At 47.3% G+C, this 24,132-nt stretch overlaps 2 protein-coding genes across 3 annotated transcripts; both read right to left on the reverse strand.

Annotated features, from left to right (window-relative positions):
- Positions 1-92: 92 nt before the first annotated feature.
- Positions 93-2,019, reverse strand: LOC3291420 (uncharacterized). 2 transcript variants are annotated; one of them, XM_061655853.1, is made up of 3 exons: positions 1,620-2,019; positions 909-1,556; positions 93-778 (listed from the first exon to the last, which is right to left on the reverse strand). In XM_061655853.1, exons 1-3 carry the CDS (start codon positions 1,665-1,667, stop codon positions 719-721), a joined length of 756 nt encoding a protein of 251 aa, XP_061511837.1. In that variant the 5' UTR covers positions 1,668-2,019; the 3' UTR covers positions 93-718. The 2 variants fall into 2 exon arrangements, with proteins under 2 accessions (XP_061511837.1, XP_552512.2); XM_552512.4 differs by having other exon boundaries at positions 93-1,556.
- LOC1280904 (fatty acyl-CoA reductase wat) lies at positions 2,015-22,414 on the reverse strand. The gene is made up of 10 exons (XM_320774.5): positions 22,089-22,414; positions 20,690-20,967; positions 14,802-14,917; positions 14,556-14,678; positions 14,184-14,455; positions 13,973-14,082; positions 3,839-4,037; positions 3,485-3,736; positions 3,058-3,315; positions 2,015-2,982 (listed from the first exon to the last, which is right to left on the reverse strand). The coding sequence occupies exons 2-10, from the start codon at positions 20,856-20,858 to the stop codon at positions 2,895-2,897; spliced, it is 1,587 nt and encodes a 528-aa protein (XP_320774.4). The 5' UTR covers positions 20,859-20,967; positions 22,089-22,414; the 3' UTR covers positions 2,015-2,894.
- Between the last annotated feature and the right edge of the window lie 1,718 nt (positions 22,415-24,132).

Consider the following 24,132-nt stretch of genomic DNA (forward strand, 5'->3'; position numbering starts at 1 on the left):
GTAGACCGATTTCGGCCCACCAGTCGATACGGGGAAATCCAAACGAAATTGCTGATAGTTTGCCTCTATTGCACAAAATAATTCACTTTAGACTTTAACCTTTGCATTTCCAACCTTTGCCGGAATAGGTTGATTGGTTATATTTTAGGTACTGAAGCAACGTTTTTATTCCAACGCACCTTTTCTAACTCCTTGTCTGCACAAATTTTGATTCTTTCAACGTTGGGCACCAGTATTGGAACCTCGACCGGAACAGTCGTTCCGTCGCTGCCGAAAGAAAGTTGAACTGTTAGTTTAGTTAACTGCAGTAAGGGTTTCATTACATTGAGGTGATTCAAAGATGGCATATTGTGCAGTACGAGCGTTTTCAGCGCAGGCAGTTTGGTGAGCGCTGCAAATATGTTTCTATACCACGAGAGCTCTAAATCTATTGATAGCTTGATCCATAAAAAGCGGAGACGGTTCAAGGGCCCAGCGAAAAGATCACATATTTGCTTCTCCTGCCAAGGAAAGGCTTTGATCTTCAGCCATTCGATTGAATCAAATCCTTCGACTGGGGGCCAGTAAATTTCCACAAAGTCTAATAGAAGCCTTTTCAGATTGGGCAAGCGAACGTCAGCGAATGATATGACGTTTCTGGCGATTAAAATGTTCAATTCTCGTAGGTTGGTCAGATTCGAAAGGAAGCGTAACGAATTCCGGTCTTCCACTTCTAGCATTAGGAAATATAGGAGCTCCAGCTGGACGCAAGATTCGCAAATGGTCTGCAATATCCAATCTGACGCGCCGTTAAAGTTGTAGTACAATTTTTTAAGGTGTTTCAACTGTCGATAAAACTGTACCCTATAGCTTGCAGCTAATGCCGAAGAATCGGGAAACGGATTACTCTGTAAATGTTTAGTAATTACCAGCTCTTTTATGTGCTTCAGCTTCCAGTAAGGTTCCCGAACACCGTGCAGCGCATACTGCTTACCTACGATAGCCTCTATATCGAATGGCCCTTTAACGGCAAGGCTCTGCATATTGGGGCAATCGATCCTGGCCGGCCAAACGTAGTCTAGGGACAGATTATGCAGTGAACGGTTGATAAGGTTCAAGTCACTGGACAAAGGCAGATTGACATTTGTCAACTGATGTCGATAACAGATGTCTAGCTCCAGCAAGCAGTCCATCTTGGCCACCGCGTCCGACAGATGTACGGCCAAATTTCCCGATAAAGCCGGTAGATCAAGCTTCAGCACGGCCAGTTGCTGCAACAACTGCTTGTCGAGTATAGCTTGCATATGCTCGATACTATCGGCCTCAGGCTCGTACTGCACATCGAGATGAACCCGACGGTAGCGACGTTTTGTAGTCTTCAGCAAAATGGCTGCCTCTTCCACCTTTTCGGCAATTGTTCCCAGCTGATAGTTATAATATGCCAGTCTATTCTCGCGGATGCACAAGAAAAACCGATGAGCACATTGGTTCGCGCATATTTGCTCCAACCGGTGGCATGTAAGAGACAATGCCTTCAACGCCTCCAAATCAAGATAATCGCATATGGTGCAAATAAGCTGGAATGCGAAATAGAGTTGGAGCTGACACTGCCTAGGATTGATTTAAAAGTAGTTACTCACCTCCGGAGGCAGCTTGTCGAAAGGGGACCCGGCATCACACGAATCCATTATACGTTTCGATTATGATCTTTGAAAATCTCTGATTGATCCGAATATCTCTGAAAATCTCACCAACTCAACGACTCAAGAGTTAATGTTGAACGACCACGTTGCTTGGATGAATTGTATGTGAACTGCGTTACTTGGATGTATTGCGTCAATCATGTTACTTGGATGTCTTCCCATCGGATGATCGGTTGTTCAGAAGTGAGTTGTGAGAGAGAGAGAGAGAGAGAGAGAGAGAGAGAGAGAGAGAGAGAGAGAGAGAGAGAGAGAGAGAGAGAGAGAGAGAAAGAAAAACAGATACATTAAGAAAGAATTAAGAAAGGAGAGAGAGAGATAGAGCAAAATCAAGCTTTAATGTTTTGTACGCACTTTATTTGATTATTGGTAAAAGTCGCCTGCATTTCACATACTTGTACAAAGATTCGCTTACACACTAGCAAACCTCCAAACTCGGCCAATATTAATAACGGTCAGTTATGTTCGGTACGATCTCGCACTACGCAATCCCGTCATTCCAATCCAATCACATATCCAAACGCTACTACTACTGCTACTACTAAAATGGTAATAAAATAGAAAACTCAACCACAAACAACAAAAGCTACTGTAAACCCTTAGCGAACTGTGTGTATGGTGGTACATATCCTGTGTATGGTTCTATAAACCCTGCCTCGATGCAATATAGATAACGTTTGTGTATACCAAGCTGTAGTATGTAGCAGAAAGAAAACAAAACCAACTCTTATGTGAAAAAAAGGTAAAGCATATTCCCTTTCCCTGCTCTAGAGTATTAGTGGTGGATGAGTTCTACTTGATTGAAATTGATTGGTTTGTGCCGGGGCCCGTGGACGTGCGATAAGAGTACTCGTATTCTCTGTACTACCACACCGTTTCTTACGCTTCTATGTCTGTCTTAACTTAATCTTAACTTCTACCGAAACTGCTTGAAATCGGTATGCGCGGCTCTCGCTTGAGTTGCGTTTCACGCAAGGTCCTGCTAAATGTACAACTTCAAATTGATGCATTGCAAATGCAGCATTCGCTCGTCCTTGTCCAGCTCGGTGTGTGCAACGCAACGCGGTGGTTGCAGCATAAATAGCATATCTGTCGCTTTGTCTTCCTTTCCCTTTCCTTCTGGTGAAATACCTTACATTCTATGCAGGTAGTACATACACATACTATATATATAAAGCCAGAAAAACTGTACGGTTGAGCGATGGTGCCGCCCGCTTAGCTCATCATACCCCAAACGGACATGATCAGCTTGTAGAGCAGCAGCAGCACGACCACCTTCGTGGCCTGATGTACCCAGTAGAGGCTGCAAACAGAGCACAAAAAGCTCATTAGAATTGAAACCAGAAATATGTGTGTACGCTAAACCGTTTTCGCTTACCGATTCCAGCGCACCACCGCCTGCGGGACGGTTTCCATCGGATCGTTCAGCAGGTACCGGCGGATGCCGCAGAAGTACTGCTCCAGGAAGTAGTCCCAGTTGATCTGGCGCATGTCGAAGAAGAACAGCTTCTGGTCCGCGCTCGACAGCTTGCGCCACAGCCCGTTCATGTTGTCCATCTTGAACTCCCACTCGCGCATCGAGAAGTACTCGATCACGTCCATAAAGCGGTGAATCTTCTTGTAGCTTCGCAGCAGCCTGCAAAAGGTGTGGAGTTGATGAGTTCGTTTCGTAAGTTGTTCGCGCATCATTTGCATACACATCGGAATATCTCTGGCAGTGGACCATTTGTCAGCGTTCCCTTTAGACCCTTTAAACACACACTCTCATCGCAGATATTCCCGCTCCTATGCCCCTTCACACTTACCTCGGTTTGCGTCCAATCAGCACCGCTATGATGTCACAGACGACGGCGGGCGCATAGTGCAGGAAGATGATGGACAGATAGTGCAGCACAATGTTCGGGTTGCTCGCGTAGCACAGGTACCAGATCGCCTTCATCGTCGGGTACATCGAGCCAAACTTGATCGTGGTGTGCGTAAAGTCGCCCCAGGTGATGCAATTGTTCGGCTCGGTGCAGAAGTTGTAGATTGGAATTTCCGGATCGGGCAGGATCTCGCTGGAAAAAAGATATAAAATTGAAAGTGAAGTTGGTGTCCAGTTTTTTTTCAGTGTTGATCAAGCAAAGCTTGGCTTGGATCTACCGGGCCGGACTACTTACGTTCGGAACCGCTCGGCAATGTCCCAGGCGGATGAGATGATACCGTTGACGCACAGATCGACCGGAACCATGTTGGCGACCTTGGTCGGGTCGGCCCGCAGCGTCCGCAGTACACCGGTTCCGGCGCCGGCAATCACCCCGGTCGGGCCGTAGAAGTTGTCGATCCATCCCGGCACCGGCTCCTGGTAGGTGGCAATGACTGTTGGCAGGGAGAAAAAGAAGAAAAATCAATTTTCAATCGTTCATTTTTTATCTAGGTCGTCACACCCACAACCCGATTGGGAAGAATTCCTCTTTCCAAAAATTTCGCCCAATTTCGCTTTCACATGGCGTGCGCACGAAGCTCGTGCGCATACGCCATAGTGTCGCTTGAAAGAATCGTGCCCGCCACCATTCTGCGGGGTGTGCGCGCGTGGTTCCAATCCAGTGGCACCAATTGTTTGGCCCGATCGACCCGGGACCGATTCGGGCACATGCACGTTGCAGGCTTAACGTGGTGAGTTATGCCCGTCACGTGCTCGGGGAAGCTAATGAGCCAATATCAGTGCCTACTTTCCCTCTGCCCCTGAGCTGTTTGCTAGATTTTCAGGTGGGAGTGTGTGTGTGTGTGTGTGCTCATCCGCTACTACACACGGGGTCTCTTCCCGCACGACCATGGCCATCATGGTGGGTCATATTATGCTTGATGCGCATCTAAAACCTTCAAATCGCTCGCTTGTGCACCCCGTTTTGCGGTTAAACTTGACATTTCGTCTGTGGTGCGAATTTCGCCCGATAACGACAGCTTCATATGCATAAAAACATATTCCATCCATCCTCGGCAGAAGCTGCTGGATGTTGGGTTCGGCTTCGGTGCCGTTCCGGTCCCGGTGGTAGACGGTTTTGCTCAAGGTTAACGCATGCGCTTAACTGTTGCCAAAAACCGGGGCGGACGGTTGACATTGGTGGAGGGAGTTGAGAATCGCACGGTGCAAAAAAATCGGCGACTCCCCGGCCGGCCTGCTTGGACGGCCGAATTTTGTGGAATGGAGGAACAAAATTTGCCTACTGAACCAGTTTTGCGATAGTAGGCGATGACGATACGGTTACCTTCACCATCATCCACCGGAGGCCGTCTACATCGGGGGTGGTAAAAGCAGTCTAAAACCATCCCTCACCACACAAAAAAAGGCCGTAACAAAAACACTTAAAACCGTTCTAACACGTTGGAGAACATTCCAAGTTCCGTTGCAGAATTTTCCAATTCATGGTTCCTTTCTTTTCTTTTTGCAGCGGAACCGCAAGAATGAACAAAATCCACACCAGCAGCAGTTTCTCCACTGCGTGTCGTCACCGTCACAATCGGACGTCCAATTCTGGACGAAGCGCGTAACGGCTCGAAGGGCAGCGTCGTGTCGTGCAGCATGGGCCTGACTCCCCAGCAAAGCATTGGCGGACGTCGTGTTGAAATGACCGGCTCGACCCATCGATACATACCAATTAGTTCGCGCTCGTACGGTGCCGAAATTGCGACACTTGCAAAACCCAGCCAAAGCAAAGCACACTGCGATGCGTCGCCTTACAGTGTCTGTGTGTATGGGGCCGTTTGGCCCCTTTTATGTGACGAGTCGGCAACGACCGTTCGGCGGGGCGTATGTATTGTTGTTTGCTGTTGCTTGGTGCACACAGGCCTCAGCTCTGCAAAAGGCCGGCCGTTTGGGAAGGGAGTGACACGTTGGGAGCGACACCTGTGCGGCCCAGCCTTTGGAGCAGCCAGGCGATGGATGCGTCACCATCCACACTGGTCGCCTATTATTGACACACGCAAAAGGGACGGCAAACGGTTGTGCAAAATCTGCCCAACGCTCCCTAGTGCAGCCAGCCCGGTTCACAGCTTGGACGAGTGGGGACATCGATGGGGACATCGTGGGCAAACGACCTCACCGCGGTGTGTGTTACACGCGCGTTCGTAATCACTTGACCGACCCGCGTGTGCTATCGCCGGCCGTCATCGCCATCACGCGTGAGTCCTTCGTGAAAATGGATGCACGGCTGCAGGGGGAGGGGTTTGGCATGTTTGCTTGCGATGTACGATGCTCATTTATCGCCCCGGTTTTCGGTACACACGCGCTGGTACAATATTGACTTTTTTCCGTTTTGCTCAGGAGACACCAATCGGGTCCGGCCGGTCGGTAGCGCGGACGCTCCCGAGGCCATAGTAGATCGAAGCCGTGTGGTTCGGTTGAAGGTGTTCTTCTCTCTTGACATGGATTTGGATGCTTGGATGAGTGGGCTGCTGTGTCGTAGAAACTAGCGCCGCTGGTTGCTGCTAATGGCATCCAACGGGCAGCCGAATCTTTCGAAGGTCGCTGGATTTGCGCTTGCGGTTTTAGGTTTTACGACTTACTTTCCTAATTCCGGTGACTTAGCGTGGGATTATTTGCCATATATTTTTTGTTTGTTTTACTACCAAAGCCACCCGAAATCAAATCTTTGATCAATAGAATGTTTGCAATAAATCGATTCCGTTAACAGCGCTACGGGATCAAGGTAGGTCGTCGTTATGTATCATGTGAGGAATTGGGTTAGTCGGCGGAGGACTTAACTGAATACTCTGCAGAAATGGCCCAATGCAACAGCTCAAAAACTTCACACCTGTGGGTTCAAGACAGTTCGTTCAAGACATCAAGCAGACACGGTGTGTCCTCGACTTCACTCTGCAGTGAAAACGGGAAGACTTTCGTTTGAACTTGACTTGAGTCACAGTTTGGATACAGATCATGGTAGGTCATATCCTCTTGATGATGTTCGTCATCTATTGGCGACATTGTTAGATATTGGGACATTAACTTTTTGCATTATACTTAGATCCATGAGATGAGCTGTCATTAACATGCTTTTTGTAGAACTTTTCGGTGTTTTTTGTTTGTTGGGTTTATTGTGTGTCATTAACTGGTTCACTCATAATGACACCCATAATCACCTATACGGGATATTTTGGGATATTTTGGGGGCATTGAAAGAGAATACCAACGACACCGGTCTGGTATAAGTTGTCTAGTAGGTTCAATTAGGTTAAATGTCTGGGTCATATTGAGGCCACAAGATACTGAACCTTTTTTTTGTATACTGTACCCATTTTTAGGAACAGATACTATTGAAGAAATGTTCAGATTAAATATTATCCCAAAAATCAAAAAGGATTTAAAAAGATCTGAACTCTCCTGTGCAACTCAACATTTTTCCTGACGTAATTATTGTGCAGTTCAGAGAACTTACAGGATTTTCCAAGACACTTTCGAATGTGCACATCAAGATTCACCTCCTCCAAGATGTTTTTTTTTTCAGTTTTTGTTCCAGTTCTTACACCTGATTTTTAACACATCACAAAGAACTGTCAAACTGAATACAGCTTGAGACGTGTTGAAAATCATGTGGAAGAACTGGAACATTATTGTGATGCAAATACAAAAAGTTGGAAAACCCTGTAATTTTTGCAGATCTTTCGCGGGACATTTATTCTTTTGGCGAGTTGAAACTGTCATGACAAAAAGGTTTAATCACCGTAGTGAATCATCGAAAGGTATCCTGGCCCTTTGACCCTAGACCTTAGGTTGTTGCTACTAATTCCATATCTTTTGGATGGACCTTTCTGGCTTTATTATAAGAAATCATCCTCAAAGATTGAATTCGTGAATATGATCTGATGGATTTAAATTCAGAAAGCAGTTAATGTTAAAAACATGTGTGGCTGAACTTTCGCGGCTTATACAAAATGATACATCACATATCCAAAATGGCCTGTGGTAATTTATTGGATATTTTTTAAACATAAAACCCAATTTGCATAATTCCTTCAATAGCTTCAAAGCTGCTAAACTCACACTATCAGCTCAGGGTCGGGGTTTCACGTTTCGGTTAACACCTCACCAGTCATCAACAAACAAAAATAGTGCCAAATGTAACTGGAATACAATTAAGCAAAAGTGTGTGCAATCGCATCGCAATGGCCGGCGGTAATCAATCTCGAAGCCACCAGCCCGGGCACAATGTGTCATTCGACTGTATGTGTGTGTGTGTGTGTGTGCAGCTCGGAACGCACTCAGAAGCAGCAGCACACTGCACAAACAGTGCGCCAACCGCTTTCGGTCGGTCGGACAACACCAGACAGGGACAGGTTGACGACGACAAGACGGGTACAGGCTACGGGTACCCCGACCGAGTGATTGTATAATCAAACATATGCACCGGCCGTGGGACAAGTGCCGTGCGCACCATGATGCAAGCCAGACCCGGCCAGCAGATCGGTTTTGGTGATGGTGATATCAGTGACCCGCGCGTCCGAAGCGTCCACCGGGCTGGCACGCTGGCAAATGCTGTAATTTTTGGCCAAACTCTATGCGTGTGTGAGTGTATTTGCGCGTTATTACGGTGACCGGTCGGCTTGGGCAACTACGGGACATAATCTCGATCGTGCCCGGGTAATCACTACCGGTTTATGGGCTGAATTATGCGCTAGAAACGAGTGTGAGCGATCTGCATTGAACGGCAGCGGTGATCATTGGCAGGATGGTTTGATGTTTGCAGTTATTACAATATCAAAAGCCATTTAACCATCAAACACCAAACCCACCAAGTAACGAGTTTGAGAGCTTAAACAACCCGGCTAAGGCTGACACTGTTTGCGGAAGCGAACAATCGACACCGTTTTCACCAAAGGTGACGATCAACATGGTGACGGCGATCGCGTCATGTTTGAAAAGCTTCGGCCAGTCGTCGCACCTTAATTTGCTAAATCGCCATTGCTGTTTGACGTTGTTTTAGGACACTTTCCGTTAATATCCGGGTGTCCGGCTGTTATTTGTTTCACGTTTTGCGGAGGGAAAATATTTGCGACATCGTCCGGTACGTACCCCGCACACGGTCGGTCGGTCTGGAGTTCACACTTCCGTCAACATAAAGTTCTAGCGGCGGTGCCCGACAAGAAAGCAAGCAAGCAAAGCAACAAAAAGTAATCCCTTTTTCATGGTTGTTTGGAGGAAATTAATTGCTGCTCGAATGACGTCAGGGAAGCAAAACAGTGTCGCAAACAAGTGAAGCCGTTTAGTTCCTGGTAACCTAGAAACAATTCTACCGACATGAGGGCAGTATTCAAATGAAGCCCCATCTCTGCGCCACGAGGCATGTTTTGCTCGATAGGGCTATTATAGGGCTGCTGCATGTTGCCGGCGCTTGATTTTTATTCTTCAAAGTCACGCCGGATTAAGTAGCTAATCGAGCATGGCAAAGTCACGGTCGCGCTGGGGCTTCTGTTCGTCACTTTGTGGAACAATAACAGATCAGTACAAACGCTCCGTTTTATACCATTTTCTCACCCTGCTCCTTTGCATGAGGGCGGTTCCGTCATGCGTGACAATAGTAGTAAACGAACCTACCCAATACTACTAATCATCGTGCTGCGGGGAGGTGCTATTTTTGCGACTGGTGGTAATTAATTGCCATCGTTTAACTAGTGCGATGAGCGATATATGGGTGGGAGGAGGGGTTATATATTTTTTGTTGTTGTACACCCAACTCTTCAATTCCAAACACTTGATTTGCCCGAGGCGCTTGGATTTGCGGTTTTTTTCCTTCTTCTCTTAGATGACCGAAGCAGCAAAAAGCAAACAACAACAAAAAAAGCCTCCAAACGGTGGTAAACATTTATGAATGAAACTGTCGTTCGGTTGGGAGCGATTGAGGGACGAGGGGAGGATTTGGTGTGTTTGTAGCGTACGCTGGGTGAAGTGGGTGATTACTGTGGTGAGACTTGTTGTTGTTGTTGTTGTTGTAGCCAACGGGGTATGGGAACCAAAGTCTTAGGAGGCGGTTTTTACATCGTTATGCTATTTTTTTGTTTTTGTTTGGAAGATAGCTTTGAATGTCTTCATTAAAGCATGTCATGACACCTTTAGTGTATCTGTTCTCTTTTTATATATAAAAGCTCGCGTGACTGGGGATGATTATGATTTTGTTTACATTCTGGCGGGCAAGTTTTTTTTTTGAAAGATCATTCACCTGCGCTTCAAATTAAAGGTACTTCTTCAGATTTGTAATTATGTTGTTTATCTAACGAAGCTGGATTATCGTCTTGTTTTTAAATTTGACATGTGACCAAATTTGTCTACTTGAATCCATACATTGCGATCATTTCTTCCTGCTGAATTGTTGTGTTTTTTTAACTTTTCACTTAAAATTGTGCTTAAATATTGGATGTTATGTTTTTAGAAATACAGTCTTTTCTTGAGTTACGCGGGTTCTTGGAGCCAGTGGGAGTTTGTTGGAGCCAAGTGTTCTGATTTGATGAATAATTTGCCCTATCTCAAATCAATTGTCTACCAATCTCTACAACATTATCGGTATATGATATGCATTTTAGGCGAGAATCGTGATATTCAACTTCAGCGCATATTCGTTGAAGTAGTCGTCACATTAATCTTATAAGTCGAGAACCGATAGGATGCAACATTGCATCAGTAGTTGAGCTGTAGCACAAGATAATGTGTGTGATTGTTCCCATGTTTCTTTGTGTTTAAAGCCGGGATATAATCAAATATGGATTAAAATTTCAATTATTGAAGATTGGGATTTAACAATTTCCTTTTTGTTTTCAAACCAATGAGCATCAATAAGAAGCTTTCTTTTGCACAAATCCGGTCTATTAGATTTCCTAAAATTCTGCACTTCTTCCTTTTTTATTCTTCTTCTTCTTCTTCTTCTTCTTCTTCTTCTTCTTCTTCTTCTTCTTCTTCTTCTTCTTCTTTTTCTTCTTCTTCTTCTTCTTCTTCTTCTTCTTCTTCTTCTTCTTCTTCTTCTTCTTCTTCTTCTTCTTCTTCTTCTTCTTCTCCATCTTCTTCTTCTTCTTCTTCTTCTTCTTCTTCTTCTTCTTCTTCTTCTTCTTCTTCTTCTTCTTCTTCTTCTTCTTCTTTAACAAAATCCAACCGTAGTCGGTCAAGGCCTGCTAAAAATCATTCATAAGCGCAGCTATCTGTGTAAACCTGGTGGGTTCCTCATCCGGTTCCTCAAAAAAAACTGGTTTGTGAGAAAAACTTGTTATTTCGGGAGTAGAAATGTTTAGGGAACGATTTTTATGTAAATCATTCCCACACTAGTTGCGCCCGGATGATGACCACACTCTTTTGGGGCTAATGCTTCGTGATCTGTCGGTTAGTTATGAAGTTAGTTGTTTTTTTTTTGTTATCAGTAAGCTTTTGCTAAGGCTCAAAAGGTAGTACTAATTCCTTCATACTAGCGCTACATAAACGGATGTTTATTTAGCTGGCAAAGAAAGCAATGCAGAAAGTCAGGTTGACCATGATGATGGACGAAAATGTAAACGTTTGCTGCTGCTTGGAGTCGATGATGTCCATGATGATGGTCGAAAATGTAAACGTTTGCTGCTGCTTTGAGTCTAGCTTGTAGCAGGATTCCTCTGCTCAGTTTAATCACTCTTCGTAACTCGACGAATCAAACCAACATCTTTATGCGCATAAATGACCAACATATTGACGCAACCGGTTCGAACCGGAACCAATCAACACTCAATGCATTTCAAACTACTAATCAAAACGTATGCAAAGCAGCCACCGCCATTTAATGCCTTTATTTGTTGTACACACCAAAAAAAAAAAAAAAAAAAACATCCCTCGCAGAAGATATGCTTTACAAGGATAGCAGTTATGCTCTCGGCTCAGCCCAATGCTCATCGCGGACCGTGACCTTTCCCATAAAAATGGAGAGCTAGCCGCTGCGCCGAATACAGGCCGTCCTTGAGCAAACCCGATCATCGGATCATCGGGTGGCGTAAATTGACGGTCAATTTAATCGTTAGCATCTGCCGCGCAGAGCACCGCGTTTGCTGTCCCGCAAACTAGGTAGTAGGAAGGGGGTAGCAACCGTTCGATCAGGGACGTTCGATTGCAATTTGAAGAAATGCGCGTTACCGCTGACAGACTAATTGTTCGCTGCAAGGAGCGCCATTCTCAAGGAAAGCTCAAGTGTTAGGATAATTGTGGCTTCGCGCGTACACGCCTATAATGATTTGGGGAGAGGAGGTGGGGTCATGGAGTGTCAGCGTTAGAGATCTAACCTTGGTATGATAGAGCACGCACACTGCGGTGGGCTCTGAAAAAAAAAACAAAAAAGTCGACGCGGAAGACCGTCTAACGCGTTGGACAAACAGTCATAAATCATCGCTGCGCGGATATGGCGGCGGCGGCGGCAGCTGCGACAATTAGGACGGCAACTCCCCGCCCCCTGGGTCGCTGGTAAGGCCAGATGTAATAACCAGTACTTCAAACACATGGTACGCAGGGTAAATCCCGCACCGACACAAAAGTGCACTAAACAACTTCCTCCGAAAAAGTCACCCCCAAAAATACGCAACGCGCGTCAAATTATCGATCCTTCACTAAACGCCAAAGTCTGTATGGTTTCCGCCACTGCCCCAGGGGCAGAGGTAATCCAGCAGCATCAACAAACGGCTGCGCTGAAGATGTGGTTGCATCATACGCACCGGGAGGAAAAACAGGCTCTCTTCGGAGGAGGCCGCGTTTGTGCGTTTTTTTGGGGACACGTTCACCCCGACCATTCCCGCGCCCGTTTTCAATGTCAATGGCAGGCGGGCAGCAGGTAACGGCGCAACGAAAACAACGTTCAGGTTTCGGATGTGGCCACTGCCACAAGCTTTTTTTTTGTATGGGGAGGCGTTGTGGCTTGTACGCGTCTACGTGATCTCTAACGGCAGAGATGGTGAAAGATGCTGACCGCGAGAGGAGGAGGATGATGATGATGATGATGATTGTTGCTTGTTTGAATTGTAAGTACCATCGACCGTCAAGGTTGATCGAGGCCTGTGCGTCTGTGTGCTTACTAGAACGTCACGTGTTTTCGCGTTTGGCCGCCTATTGTGTGCTGTAGCCTTCAAGACAACTTAACAGCAGCACTTGAAGGTTTGAAAGTGCTGCACAGCTCAAACCCGGTGAGTCACTTGGCGGGATATGATCGTATGATCGTATGGCAGGCTCTGCAGGGATATCATTAAATGCAAACACTGCTGCGGTGGCCCTTCCCAGATTTTTGCATTCCAACCCGGCCCGCGTACACGTGCAGTTAAGAACAACTCGCCAGAACGCACGCACGCTAATTCTATTCTCGCGCTTTGTTGTTAATTTTCACACCACGTGCTTTTAGGGATCGGACAAACCCTGCAGCGTACTACCCCCAGACATTCTAATGCAGCAGGTGTAAGCTTTGCTAATTTCTGTATCAAGACACGATCACCATTATCGGAGAGTGGAGTAACATAACTGACCAACTCTACGTCAGGAGAAAGTGGCTTAGTTATGCAACGCACATTCCTGCACAAGAACCTGCCCCCCAGAAGGACGCCCTGTCTTCGTTTTGCGCCACATCCGTTAGAATCATTATCGGCAACTCCCACCGTGTTAATGTGTCGAAATGTGTCCGCTCTAGCCTCGCCCGAACCATGCATAATGGCGCAACGCAGCAGAAGCCAACCAGTTCGATTGGCGATTAATACCCAGGCGCTCGCGCTTTGCCAAACGGACGGCGGCGGTGGCGGCGGCAACAAAGTCGCGTCTCCTTCGCGTCCGCGGCGACTGGTTTTGCATGCCAATTTCGCCGGCCTTTCTGTGATCGCGCGACCTTTGGCAATGCGCAAAGACACACAATCGGTGGTGCTGTCCGTGGGCATGAGCATCGAGTGGCCATCGGTCGTCGACACGAAGGACACACCTGCTGGTGCGCATTTAGAGTGTGGGGGGGGGGGGGGGGTCGATCGTTGCTGCTGCTGGTGCAAGTGCAGCTGCTAGATTAATCTACGCATGATGGCGAAACGACAAACCCCGAGACTCGACGAGCAGCGCGAGCAGAACGCGGATATTCGAACAGGGCTGTTGTCTGTTAAGGGAGTAGTTGTTTGTTGAAGTGTTTACAATCAACATAGGTGTGTGGCTGCAATCTCACCGATGTCACCGATTGCAAACATATTGGCGCGTAATGATGATTGTGTGATAAAGGTGTACGTCATTTGGGCGATTGTGCAAAATTTCCGCTGCTGCGTGTGCAATTAAACAAACAAGCAAAACAACTTACCAATCCCGGGCCGAAACATTCCGACCGGCATGCCGCGGCTGTTTTTGCGCACCACATCCTCGGCGATCGCCTTCGTGAACGTGTACGTGTTGGGCCATTTGTCGAGCAGTCTGTGCATATGGGGGGGATGGAGGAAAGAATAACGATGGGTAAAGGCGTATTAGGACAGCTGGGAGAAAACAGATCCCGATTGCGTCACGAAGCTACTTACACCGGGGTGATCTTTTCGATCATGCCATCGGTGACGCAGTCGGTCAGGTGGATCATCTTTTCCGACTCGAGCGGCGGCTCGTAGAACCGCTCGTCGACCACACTCTGCGGGCACTGGGTGTAGGCGGTCGAGACGTAGATGACCGACTTCAGGTGCTTCATGTCGTGGCAGAGGTCCAGCACGTCCCGGCACGCCTTCACGTTGATCTGCATTGCCGTCTTCATCTTCTCATCGAATCGCACCGTGGCGGCTAGATGAAACACAATGTTGACCTGTTTTTGGGGGAGAGGGGGTAGGAAAAAAGAAGAAAGAACGTCACATAAGTTTGTGTCTTCCCCGCATTAGCACACACACTGTGGGCCGAACACATACATTCTCCGTCAGCACTTCACGATCGGACGAACTGATGCCCAGGCCCGGCTGCATGCAGTCGCCCGCGACGGCGCGAATTTTGTGATCGTACTTCGGACAGGCTTGCTTCATTTTGTCAAACATCTGCGAAATGGGGGGAAAAGTAGGCGACGAACCCCGTAGGCGATTAATTGTGGAGGGTTTTCTTTTTTGTATTTTTTTTTTTGTATTTATTTAGGGTTGCGGAGATGCATCGCGCCTACTTACAGCATCGTCGAAGATTTCTTCCACCCGCGAAAAGATGTCTTTGCCGCGCTTGCTTCGCACCAGCAGAAAGATGTTCTCGATCCCGGGGCAGCTGGTCAGCAGTTTGTAGATGAGTGCTGGAGATTGATGGGCGAGAAGGAGAGAGAAATATATTAGTGTCTTCAGTAGTCTTTAGTTTGTTGGAAATGGAAAATGCTTTCTTTTTTTGCATAGCTGCATGTTTCATGCAGATCAGCTACCACGAAACATGGGTAAAAGTAGATAATCGCAGCTTCTTCATCTCCAAAACGTACGGCGAGAAGAAAGGCCAGCATTGAAAGGCGATAAATTAGCTTGTTCGTGTGAAACTCGCCTATTTTTTATGTCGAATTCGTCGTGTTTTAAAAAGATTTACAAGCGGAGGACATCTTTTTTTTTGTTTTGGAAGCACCTCAAAAACCGGCACCGGATGCTGCCCAAATCGGATGATGCCTGTCCGCGCTTCCTGTTGCTAAGGGACACCGGAATATATTGTGAAATAGGTGGAAGACCGAGGGATAGAAAGAGAGAAAAGGAGACATCAAACCATCATCTCCCCCAAAACAAGAAACAGGTTTCGTCACGCACTCTTGGGAGTGCGATCGCTAGTCGCAGCCATGTTTCACGGCGAGGATGATACCTTATAGAAACGGGTTGAAGATTTCGGGTCGCATCGGGAGAATCGGGAAACATACGCTTTTTTTTTTGTTCGCAAGGAAGCGATAACAACGCTATACGGGTCGAACGTCAGACGGTAAGGAGCCGAACGTTTGTCGAACCAAAAACCAGCACGAATGCCGTTCCACGCTTGACCCTGAACTAGGCACAGTTGGGGAAGGATCTAGCAAAAGCTTCCCAAAATCATGGTCATCCGTATCCGAATCCCGCCACCGAGGGAGGCCACGTGCAGGTGTTTGGGAAGACTTTTGTGGACTTTTTTGGGTTTTCAACCCTCCCCCGGTGGAGGTGTGCTCTCCGAGCACCGAGCACCGATTGGCATATCATTATAAGCTTTCTGCTCGGGATCGTGCGGCTAGACGCGTCTGCCCACCCGCCGAGAGATGCGTCCCCTTTCTTTCGGGTTTGGCAAGTTTGGCATTCTTTGTTTTTTTTTTTTCTTCTTCTCATTTGAATAACTGGTTTGCTTTTTAAACAGCGAATTTATTTGGCTAGTTAATATTGTATAGTTTCTCGCTTGCCGTTTCTTGCTGACACCAGCTTTTCTGCAAACAAAAGTATCATGTGTTACACACAACGCGCGAACCAGCCGGAACTATGCTGGGGACACTGGCATCTAGGGGTGGCATCCGATAAAATGCCCACGTGTGTGCCCCGAGCGCTTTTGTTTTGCCGTTTCTTTGCTGCTGCTGCTGCTTCTGGGGGAGCTTTTATGATTCACGACCCGCAGCACCAGTCCGCTGAGTTGGGGTTGATTCTACTAGTTTGTTTTTCTTTTTGGAGAAAAGTCTCTATCATTGGATGTAAATCCCTTTGCGATCATTTACCATCGGAATGGCAATAAAACCAATCAACAGAAGAGACCAAACTAGAAGTAGGGTGTAGTATAATGAGCTACATCTTTACATGATGGCTCGGATCGGATGCAAAGAGAAAAGAGCAAAGCGGGTTGTTAACCTAAGCCTAGGATGCGAAATACCGCATGAGGGCTCTATGCTATTGAAGGGCATTAATCTTTCTCCCTTTACTATCCTGTATGTGAAACGCTACTAAACGGATTCAAACACCACTTCTTTCGCTTGGCGTGCATGGTCGTGCCAATTGGAACGTGGAAAGGCCGTTTGGAAAGGCAATTATCTAATAAATGGGGGGCCACCCCGTAATCGCCCTTTTGCGACAATAAAATTGATCCTCTCCGATCGGTGCCGCGATCAGTTTGGTGGGACGAAAAGAGGGAGAATATGTTCACTTTTGCGGTAAAGATATTTTGTGGGTGATAAAAAGAGGATTGGAAACTGAAAAAAGAGTTACCAATAATGAAGGGTTCGTTTTCGTGCCCTGCATTGAAGTCTTTCGTATATGAGTACACGTGTACTTTGTTGTACGCGGGCGCTACAACACTGTTTTGTTCAGCGTGTGTGCATGTGTGAAAGTGCCGACAAAAATGGGTATGTGTAGTGTAGTGTGGCTCCTTTTCGCCTGCTCACCCATACACAGACACATGCACACACACGGCATCTGTGTGTCGCCAATCTTCCGTGCGGTTGCAGCATGCTGCCATCCTACCGTAACCATGGTGCAAATTATGTAACCTGATACCCGTAGGTAGTAGTAGCAGCAGCCAGTCCCTCGGTCTACTTGGATGAACTTTACTCATTTGCGGTGAAAGCTCGGGTGCAGCTCGGGTCCCCCCTTTCAAAACATACTCCGGCTCTGGACGGGTCCCAAGCCGCTCCGGTGCTGGTGCAGAATAAACAGCTGATTGGTGGTGTGGTGAGTGTTTGGTGAAGCTTTGAAATCAGTTTGCAATCGCCCCGTACCGCCTAGAGAAGCGAGTAAGCCCGTGCCGTGACAATTCTTGAACCGAGTGGCAGGGACGGTGGCTCAATTCAATCGGTGCGGTCAATTGGCTGTGCAGATCGTGCCACTGTGCGAAAACCAGAAATGAAAACCGGGCTGTCGGGGAGTTTTTTGTTGCTTTTTTTCGTTTTACAAATTTCCACACCCTTTTTCGGTTTTCGTTCCAGGTTTTGAAGTCGACACGCTGCACTCGCTGCACGCTGCACGGGACGGGAACGCTGGAACACCACAGGACGCTGCTGAGCGTAGCGAGAGGTGCACGGTATGTTTCGTTGGAATTTATATGCATATTTACGTTCGCTTGTGGCCAGTACGCCTCCGTTCGTGTCCGTTAGTACAGCTGAGGACAAAGTTGGTACGGTATGTTGCGACATAAGCATCTTAGGCCCATGAGTACTCGATCAGCGCCGAGGAAAAGCTGTCAATTCGTACTGAGCTATTTTGTCAATTTATTCCGTTTAATCCGTCTGAACACATCTGACGTCATAATAGGAAAAAAAAACGACAAATTGTTTAACATACTAATCAACAGAACAAAACGTCTTTCGTGTGGCTACAAGAGCAAAGGAACTTCTTGGTTTTCGCGGTTTTTGTTTTGCATAACAATATGCTAAACGGTACCACTCAGCTGTTGCTGTCCCACTCTCAATGCAGCCAATTAGAGCTCATTCACGAGAACATCGGGCGACTGGTAGGAGCACGCACACACACACACACACACACACACGTACACGTAACCCGTTGGTGCCAGCATGGCTGCCAAGCACACAGAAGGAAGACAGTAGAATGGGAAGAACGGTGGACGTACAACGTGCAGCTGGACACACAAAAAAAGCAACGATCAGAATCGAAATCACGCGCCAACGACCATCTGCGTGCGTAAAGTCTAGTGCGAATTATATTATTGACCAACGCGACCGGCCGCCCGAACGTCATCGTTCTCAAGGTGAAGGATTTGCATAAACTCCACCTGTGTTTGCTGTCGTCATTAGGTTTATCGATCGGCGGGGGAAATTTTGGGGAATATTTTGGAGCTCGGTGGCCAGAAAAAACCCAATTTATGAGTGTATCGTTTGGCGTACAGGGAAATACCAATTTGGTGGATGAAAGATTGGTGCAAACCGCGTGTGCTTTTCCCCTGTTTGATTTCCCCGGTTTAATTGATGGTGGTGAAACAAATTGAAGGTGATTTTCGGGTATAAATGCCTCCCAAAAATTGAATTCTTCTTGAACATTCTGTACAACGGCTACTACCACAAGCAAACGTCGTTATGACGTCTATACGTGAGGGGACAAAGTCTGTAAGACGTCTGAAACACAGATTTGTCCGCTCACCTCACCTCAAGATTTAACAAATTGCTGACAATTTGCTTGATCGGTTTTGCGTTCCAGCGTTAACTGTACCTTTTATGGGATGATTCATTTATCTTGGTGTGTCTGTTGACGAAAGCGTATTGGATAAGGGCGTCACGTGGCGTATGACTGCCAACGAGCATAAATAGCTTATAGATACTTATAGCTGCCCATTACTGCTGTAAACACGCGGTTAATGTTCAATAGCCCTGTACTGCGTTTTTTCGTGTGCAACGATACCACACACATACTACTATCACTGGGTTGGTGAAAGGTAGTTGGACACACAGAAAAAAAAAGCAAACACCCAAATCACCCAAAGCATCTGCGCGCCAGCCTTACCAATTGGCTGAAGTAGCAGCATTGTAAGGAAAGTGATAGTTGTACTATTTCCTCTACGCGCGCGCGCACACCCTGTATTTGTCGAAAATTCTGTTTGTCGGTCAAGGTGAAGATGAAGCAAAAATCATACCGACGCGCAAAGGTAAACATGCACCGCGTGGGGCGGTATTTTGCGTTTTACATAACATTGTACGCGCACAAGCCGTTCCAGTGGGTCAGGATCATGGGGAGAGCAAGAGTGAGCGTTGTGTGAGAGAGATTTGGTTTGAGGAACGTTTTTCTGGATACATTGGTATGTAATAATGACCGATAAGAGGGTTCAAGTAAGCTTTTTGAAACGACTCGTTTGTTGAATGGTCGCAAGTTTTAGGCTGCAGTAGGCACAGCAAATGCAGTACGATACGATTTACGATTTCGATGATGATCTGTCGTCGATCGTATGACTGGAGCGGTCTAGTCATCTTCCAAAAACAAATATTGAACCTCATAAACAGCTACAAAAAAACCCACAGAAAAAAAACCTCTCATCGAGTTCGTCGCTTGTTCCCAGAGTCAAACCATTACAGTCGATGTGCCGGTAGGGGGATGGGAAATGGGAAAAGGCGGTGAAATGTAAACAAAATTTACACGTTCACTGTGAACGGGTGGTGCGCGAACGAACGGTAGATTTAAAGGTTGGACGGTTGAAGAGAGACGACAATACTCGGGACGCCATTATTTTTGGCGAAATTGCGTACAGCAAAAAAAAGGACACAGACGGAAAGAGAGAAAGGGTAAAACATTTCAAGGACTGTTTAGCTGCAAGCCGTCGATGGTGAGTTTTATGCGTAATTTAACGTGCTAGTGCAATTGAACGATCAATGCGCCGAACCGTGCCGTGCCGAGTGTGAGTGTTATATTGCTCACGTATGTGGGTGAAAGGTGGAGGGCGGAGGATCGCTCCGCTGGCCGCTTTGGCCAAGGGTCACCGATTACGTCGTGTGGCCGTCGTGCATTCTTGCCCTGCACATGCGTAATGCAACGGTTTGGACCAAAGCTAGATAAAACAAAAATCGCAACTAAATCGCCTCCGGGAGGTCCAATTCGGAGGGTTCGTTTTCGTAGTTTTCCCACCCGCACGAAACGGAAAGCCCACCCGAACGGGCAAAAGAATAAATAAAAGCAAACGCCCTTAGGGCGACGTTTACAACACCAAACACAAGCACACACACACACACTCACTCTCTCGTATGGTGTAATGCAGCGGTGTGTTAAGTAAACATCTATATTAAATATGACGCCCGGCCAAACGGAAACCCGCGGTAATGTTTTTGTACACTGCTTCTTCCTCCGCTTCTGCTTCATGTGCGCACTAGGTTAGGTTGCGCAGATTGTCAATTACAAAGTCGGCCACCTCAATGAGGTCAGCCGGAACATAACAGGGCTGCATAACAAAAGGTACGCGCGCAGCATTGGGTTGGGTTCACGCGCTTTCTCGCGCGCGCTTGACGAAACACTCAACGAGCATCCTTTAAGTGGTGCCTTTGCGCAATTGCATTAAAATGCTTGCCGATCGGCAATACGATTTGGGCAAGGATGGCGTAGTGCGCCCTTTAATGCGCGAAATAAAGTTGAGCGCAAAAAGCTCGTATACTCACTCTTGCCGAGAAATCCGGTTCCGCCCGTAATGAAGACGTTACATTTGTCGTAAAACTGCTGGATGGCGGTAAGCTGCTCGTCGATCTTGCCGGTCGTCATCGGGGTCGGCTGGTCCGGTTGGCCACCGGTCTGTGCCAGCGGCTCATCGTCGTACATGGAAACCGTCATCGTCACGCTGTCACACTGTCACACTGTCACACTCAACACACACACACACAGAGCTCACTTGCAACACTTGGGTTTAGCGGTTGTTCTTCTTTTTGGTAAACTGCACTTTCTGTTGTGATGGGGGAGAAAAAAACAGTCACAGAGTTTAGATGTTTTATCTGTTAAGTTTAAAAAGAGTGATTGCCTTAAATAAATATTATGATATTGATCCGAGAAAAAGGGCAAAAAGCGTCCAGACCATCGTGAAGTCTGCGCTGGAAATCTAACTATCACATCTCACGTGGAAACTCTAATCTTTTGCATCTAGCGAGCGTTATTTGTGTTTACATAACAGCAACATTTTGCACGGCATCTGTACCGTGTCCATTGCTATTGCTCAACAGCCTTAAGACGACGACGAGTCGAAACAAGTCCTCCTGGGAAGGAATAATTTCATACCCCTTGGTTCTGGTTGTTGCGGATACTTTCCGCACCCAAACCAGCTTGAAATCTATTTTTCTTTTCTTTTTAATTAAAGCTCTTCGGAGGTGGAGAATGATTATCGCTTCACGTGTGGAACCTGGCCCCACAATCAACTACTGTGTCGCGTGTGTAACTTTGCCTCTGTGGCGGAAGCAGTTGATCGTTACAAGTGGACTCGTGCAAGGGAGGGCTGTGGATTATGACACCATGTCGCGCCGATTATGATTGGCCATTAAGGCTTTATATGAAGGGTGAACTATTGGCTGCCCTGTAGGGAGACAATAATTATCGAACGTATCAATTATAGGATATGATCTGCCTAGGGTCGACAAGATTGAAATTATCTTCTCACTTCCTTGTTTGCTGCGAGCTGGGCTGTTTAATACAGGGAAAAAGCGTTTAAATTAAATCCCTACAATGCTCGGTTTTCACTGCAGCTTTTAGTGGCTTTAAATTTGACTTTTGGCTTGAAAATTTTGCAAATATTTATCCCACACACAAACTAAGAGACACTTGAAATGCTATCATCGCTTATTCCAGCAACCAATTCAGCTGTATTCTTTTCGCTTTCCAAAACCCAAATATGTCCATCGTCCTATTATGCACGCGCCACCGTAATCACCGTAATGCACTATTCACTGTCCCAATCGATTTCCTGTCACGTAAAACTTGACACAACCAAATTTGATCTCCCCCATCCCCAGACTGTTGCACATGCTGGACAGAACGTTTTCACCGCGTTCTGCACCGTCGTCGTCGTCCACCTACCATCCAACAGGGACACTGCTGTGACTGCTGATCCTCTATCGGTGACGATCGGCTAAAGACTGAAACGGCGACTACAGTCAGCCGGACGGCACTGCTGCCACACTGGACCCGGACCGGCTATAGAGTGGGTCCGCACGGCACGGCAAAGAAAGCGCGAGCGAGAGCGAATGGAGCAACGCGAGAGCGGGAGAGAGCGTACGCGCGTACTGAAGTGCCTCCGAAATCGATCGGATGCGGACCTTTCGGTTGCGGGGTTCGTCACCTGGAACCGCGTGCGAATCTTTGCGTTGCGACCGTTGCGGCCGCTGGTCAATCAAATACTGTGTCGATCGCACGATCGGGGTACACGATGCCCGCAAACGTCGCGCGACATGGTGGTTGGGGGGTCGTTTTTTTTGGACACTTCCCTTCCTCGATCAACACCGCACCCAGTACCGTCTCTGGTGTGTGGTTGTGTGTGTGTGTGATTTTTTTGCTGTTGTTGGCGTCGTTAACGGCAGGATCGCGGTCATCTTTTGTCGACTGTCGTGGCTATTGTTGTGGTGTGGCTGTATGGCTGTGGGAGAGGGAAAAGGGGTTGTGAAAGTGGGTAGCAGAAGTTCGGTACTGTACTTAAAGCACTGCAGAAAGAGTGAGAGACAGGTCGCAGCAGCTGTAGTGGAGTAGTGCTGCATTTCGTTTGGCGGTGGGCGAACTGCGTACTGAGCTGGTTGGAGCTTTTGCCAGCCCCCGTGCAGGATCGGACGATCGGTTCATCTTTAATGGATGAATTTTGGCTGGCGAGAGGAGTCGCTCGGTGTGGGTGTGTTTGTGCGTATCAACCAGAAACATATGTTGCTTGCAACAGCCGAAAAAAGCATTGATGCTGATCGTCTACGTCTACGCATCGCTGGTGGGTAAAATGGACGAGGAGTCGCGGGAAGGGATGGTTAAAGAAAATGAATTTTTAAACAGATAAAAGTTACAAACGTTTGCTTTTCACTTTCGTTTCGGTGGTTGTTTTCTTTTCCTTTCCCAGCCGCTGGTTGAGATTGCTAACGATTAGATTGCGTCGCTTTGGAGACGAAAGCGACATTTAAGCGACGAACCCTCTCTGCCCCTTCGATCGCAGCGGCGCGCTGGCGCTTGTTAGCAGAATCGTTGGAGTGGTTTGTTTTTCCCTCCTACACCCGCGTGTTGTGTAGGTTTGTGTGTTGGGGCTTTTCCCCATGATTGGCGTTTGCAAGTTAAGCTAGCCTCAGAGAAGCAGCAAAGAAGGAACGGCGTGTGTGACATCTCGCGCGAGACTTCTCGAGGACGGAATTGGGTCAATATTTGCACGTTACCGCGAGTAGGGACACACGAGTAGCTCACTAACGCACATCGCTGTCTATTTATCGTGAGCGGTACAGTACGGGGACCACCAGAGAGTGAGTGAAAGAGAAAGAGCCACACAGCATAAATGGTGCGGCCAAACATGACACCGGGTACGATGGGCGAGCAGGTACAGGTGGGCATTGCAGAGAGTGTAAGTGAATTGGTAAGTGTCGATGGGTGTACGGATATTATGCTGAATGCTGTTGAAGCACGCGCGGATCCTAAGCCAACTGCTTGAAGAGCGGTTGTTGGCGGGTTGATGATCGCCAGCACGGTTGCTGCAATGGCTCTTTAAATGCTGATCGTCGCAATTGGATGGCGATAGATGGGTAGCGGAGACGGCAGGGCAAGCCCCGATGACGAGGATCACTATCTCTCTGTCTTCGGTCGTTTGGTCCCGTTGGTCTCCGTCGACGGAATCGAATCGACCGACTCACCGGCTCTCTTGTGGAGCACTTGCGAGCCCCGCACGTGCATTATATAATGGGTTTGTGCTAATGCGCGAACTGGAATCACTTGCCGAAGATGATGCTCAACCTATGTACATCGGTATGTTTGTGTGGCTTGTGCCCACGTGTGTGTGTGTGTGTTCACGTTTGTGAAGAAAACTCGTTTTTCATGCCGATCGCCAGGGGTGTTGCTGCGCAAGTAAAGAAAGATCGCTCAGAATCATTAATCTGTTGTGCTG

This window comes from Anopheles gambiae, chromosome 3, assembly GCF_943734735.2.
Source record: "Anopheles gambiae chromosome 3, idAnoGambNW_F1_1, whole genome shotgun sequence".
Lineage (NCBI taxonomy): Eukaryota > Metazoa > Arthropoda > Insecta > Diptera > Culicidae > Anopheles > Anopheles gambiae.

Bases quoted from the DNA above. Each gene is read 5' to 3' on its own strand.
- LOC3291420 (XM_552512.4), bottom strand. From the start codon at position 1,667: ATGGATTCGTGTGATGCCGGGTCCCCTTTCGACAAGCTGCCTCCGGAG. The intron at 1,557-1,619 runs GTGAGTAACTAC...TTCGCATTCCAG, and splicing joins TCGACAAGCTGCCTCCGGAG to CTTATTTGCACCATATGCGA.
- LOC1280904 (XM_320774.5), bottom strand. From the start codon at position 20,858: ATGACGGTTTCCATGTACGACGATGAGCCGCTGGCACAGACCGGTGGC. The intron at 4,038-13,972 runs GTAAGTTGTTTT...CCCTGCCAACAG, and splicing joins AATGTTTCGGCCCGGGATTG to TCATTGCCACCTACCAGGAG. The intron at 3,316-3,484 runs GTAAGTGTGAAG...CACCTTTTGCAG, and splicing joins CTGATTGGACGCAAACCGAG to GCTGCTGCGAAGCTACAAGA.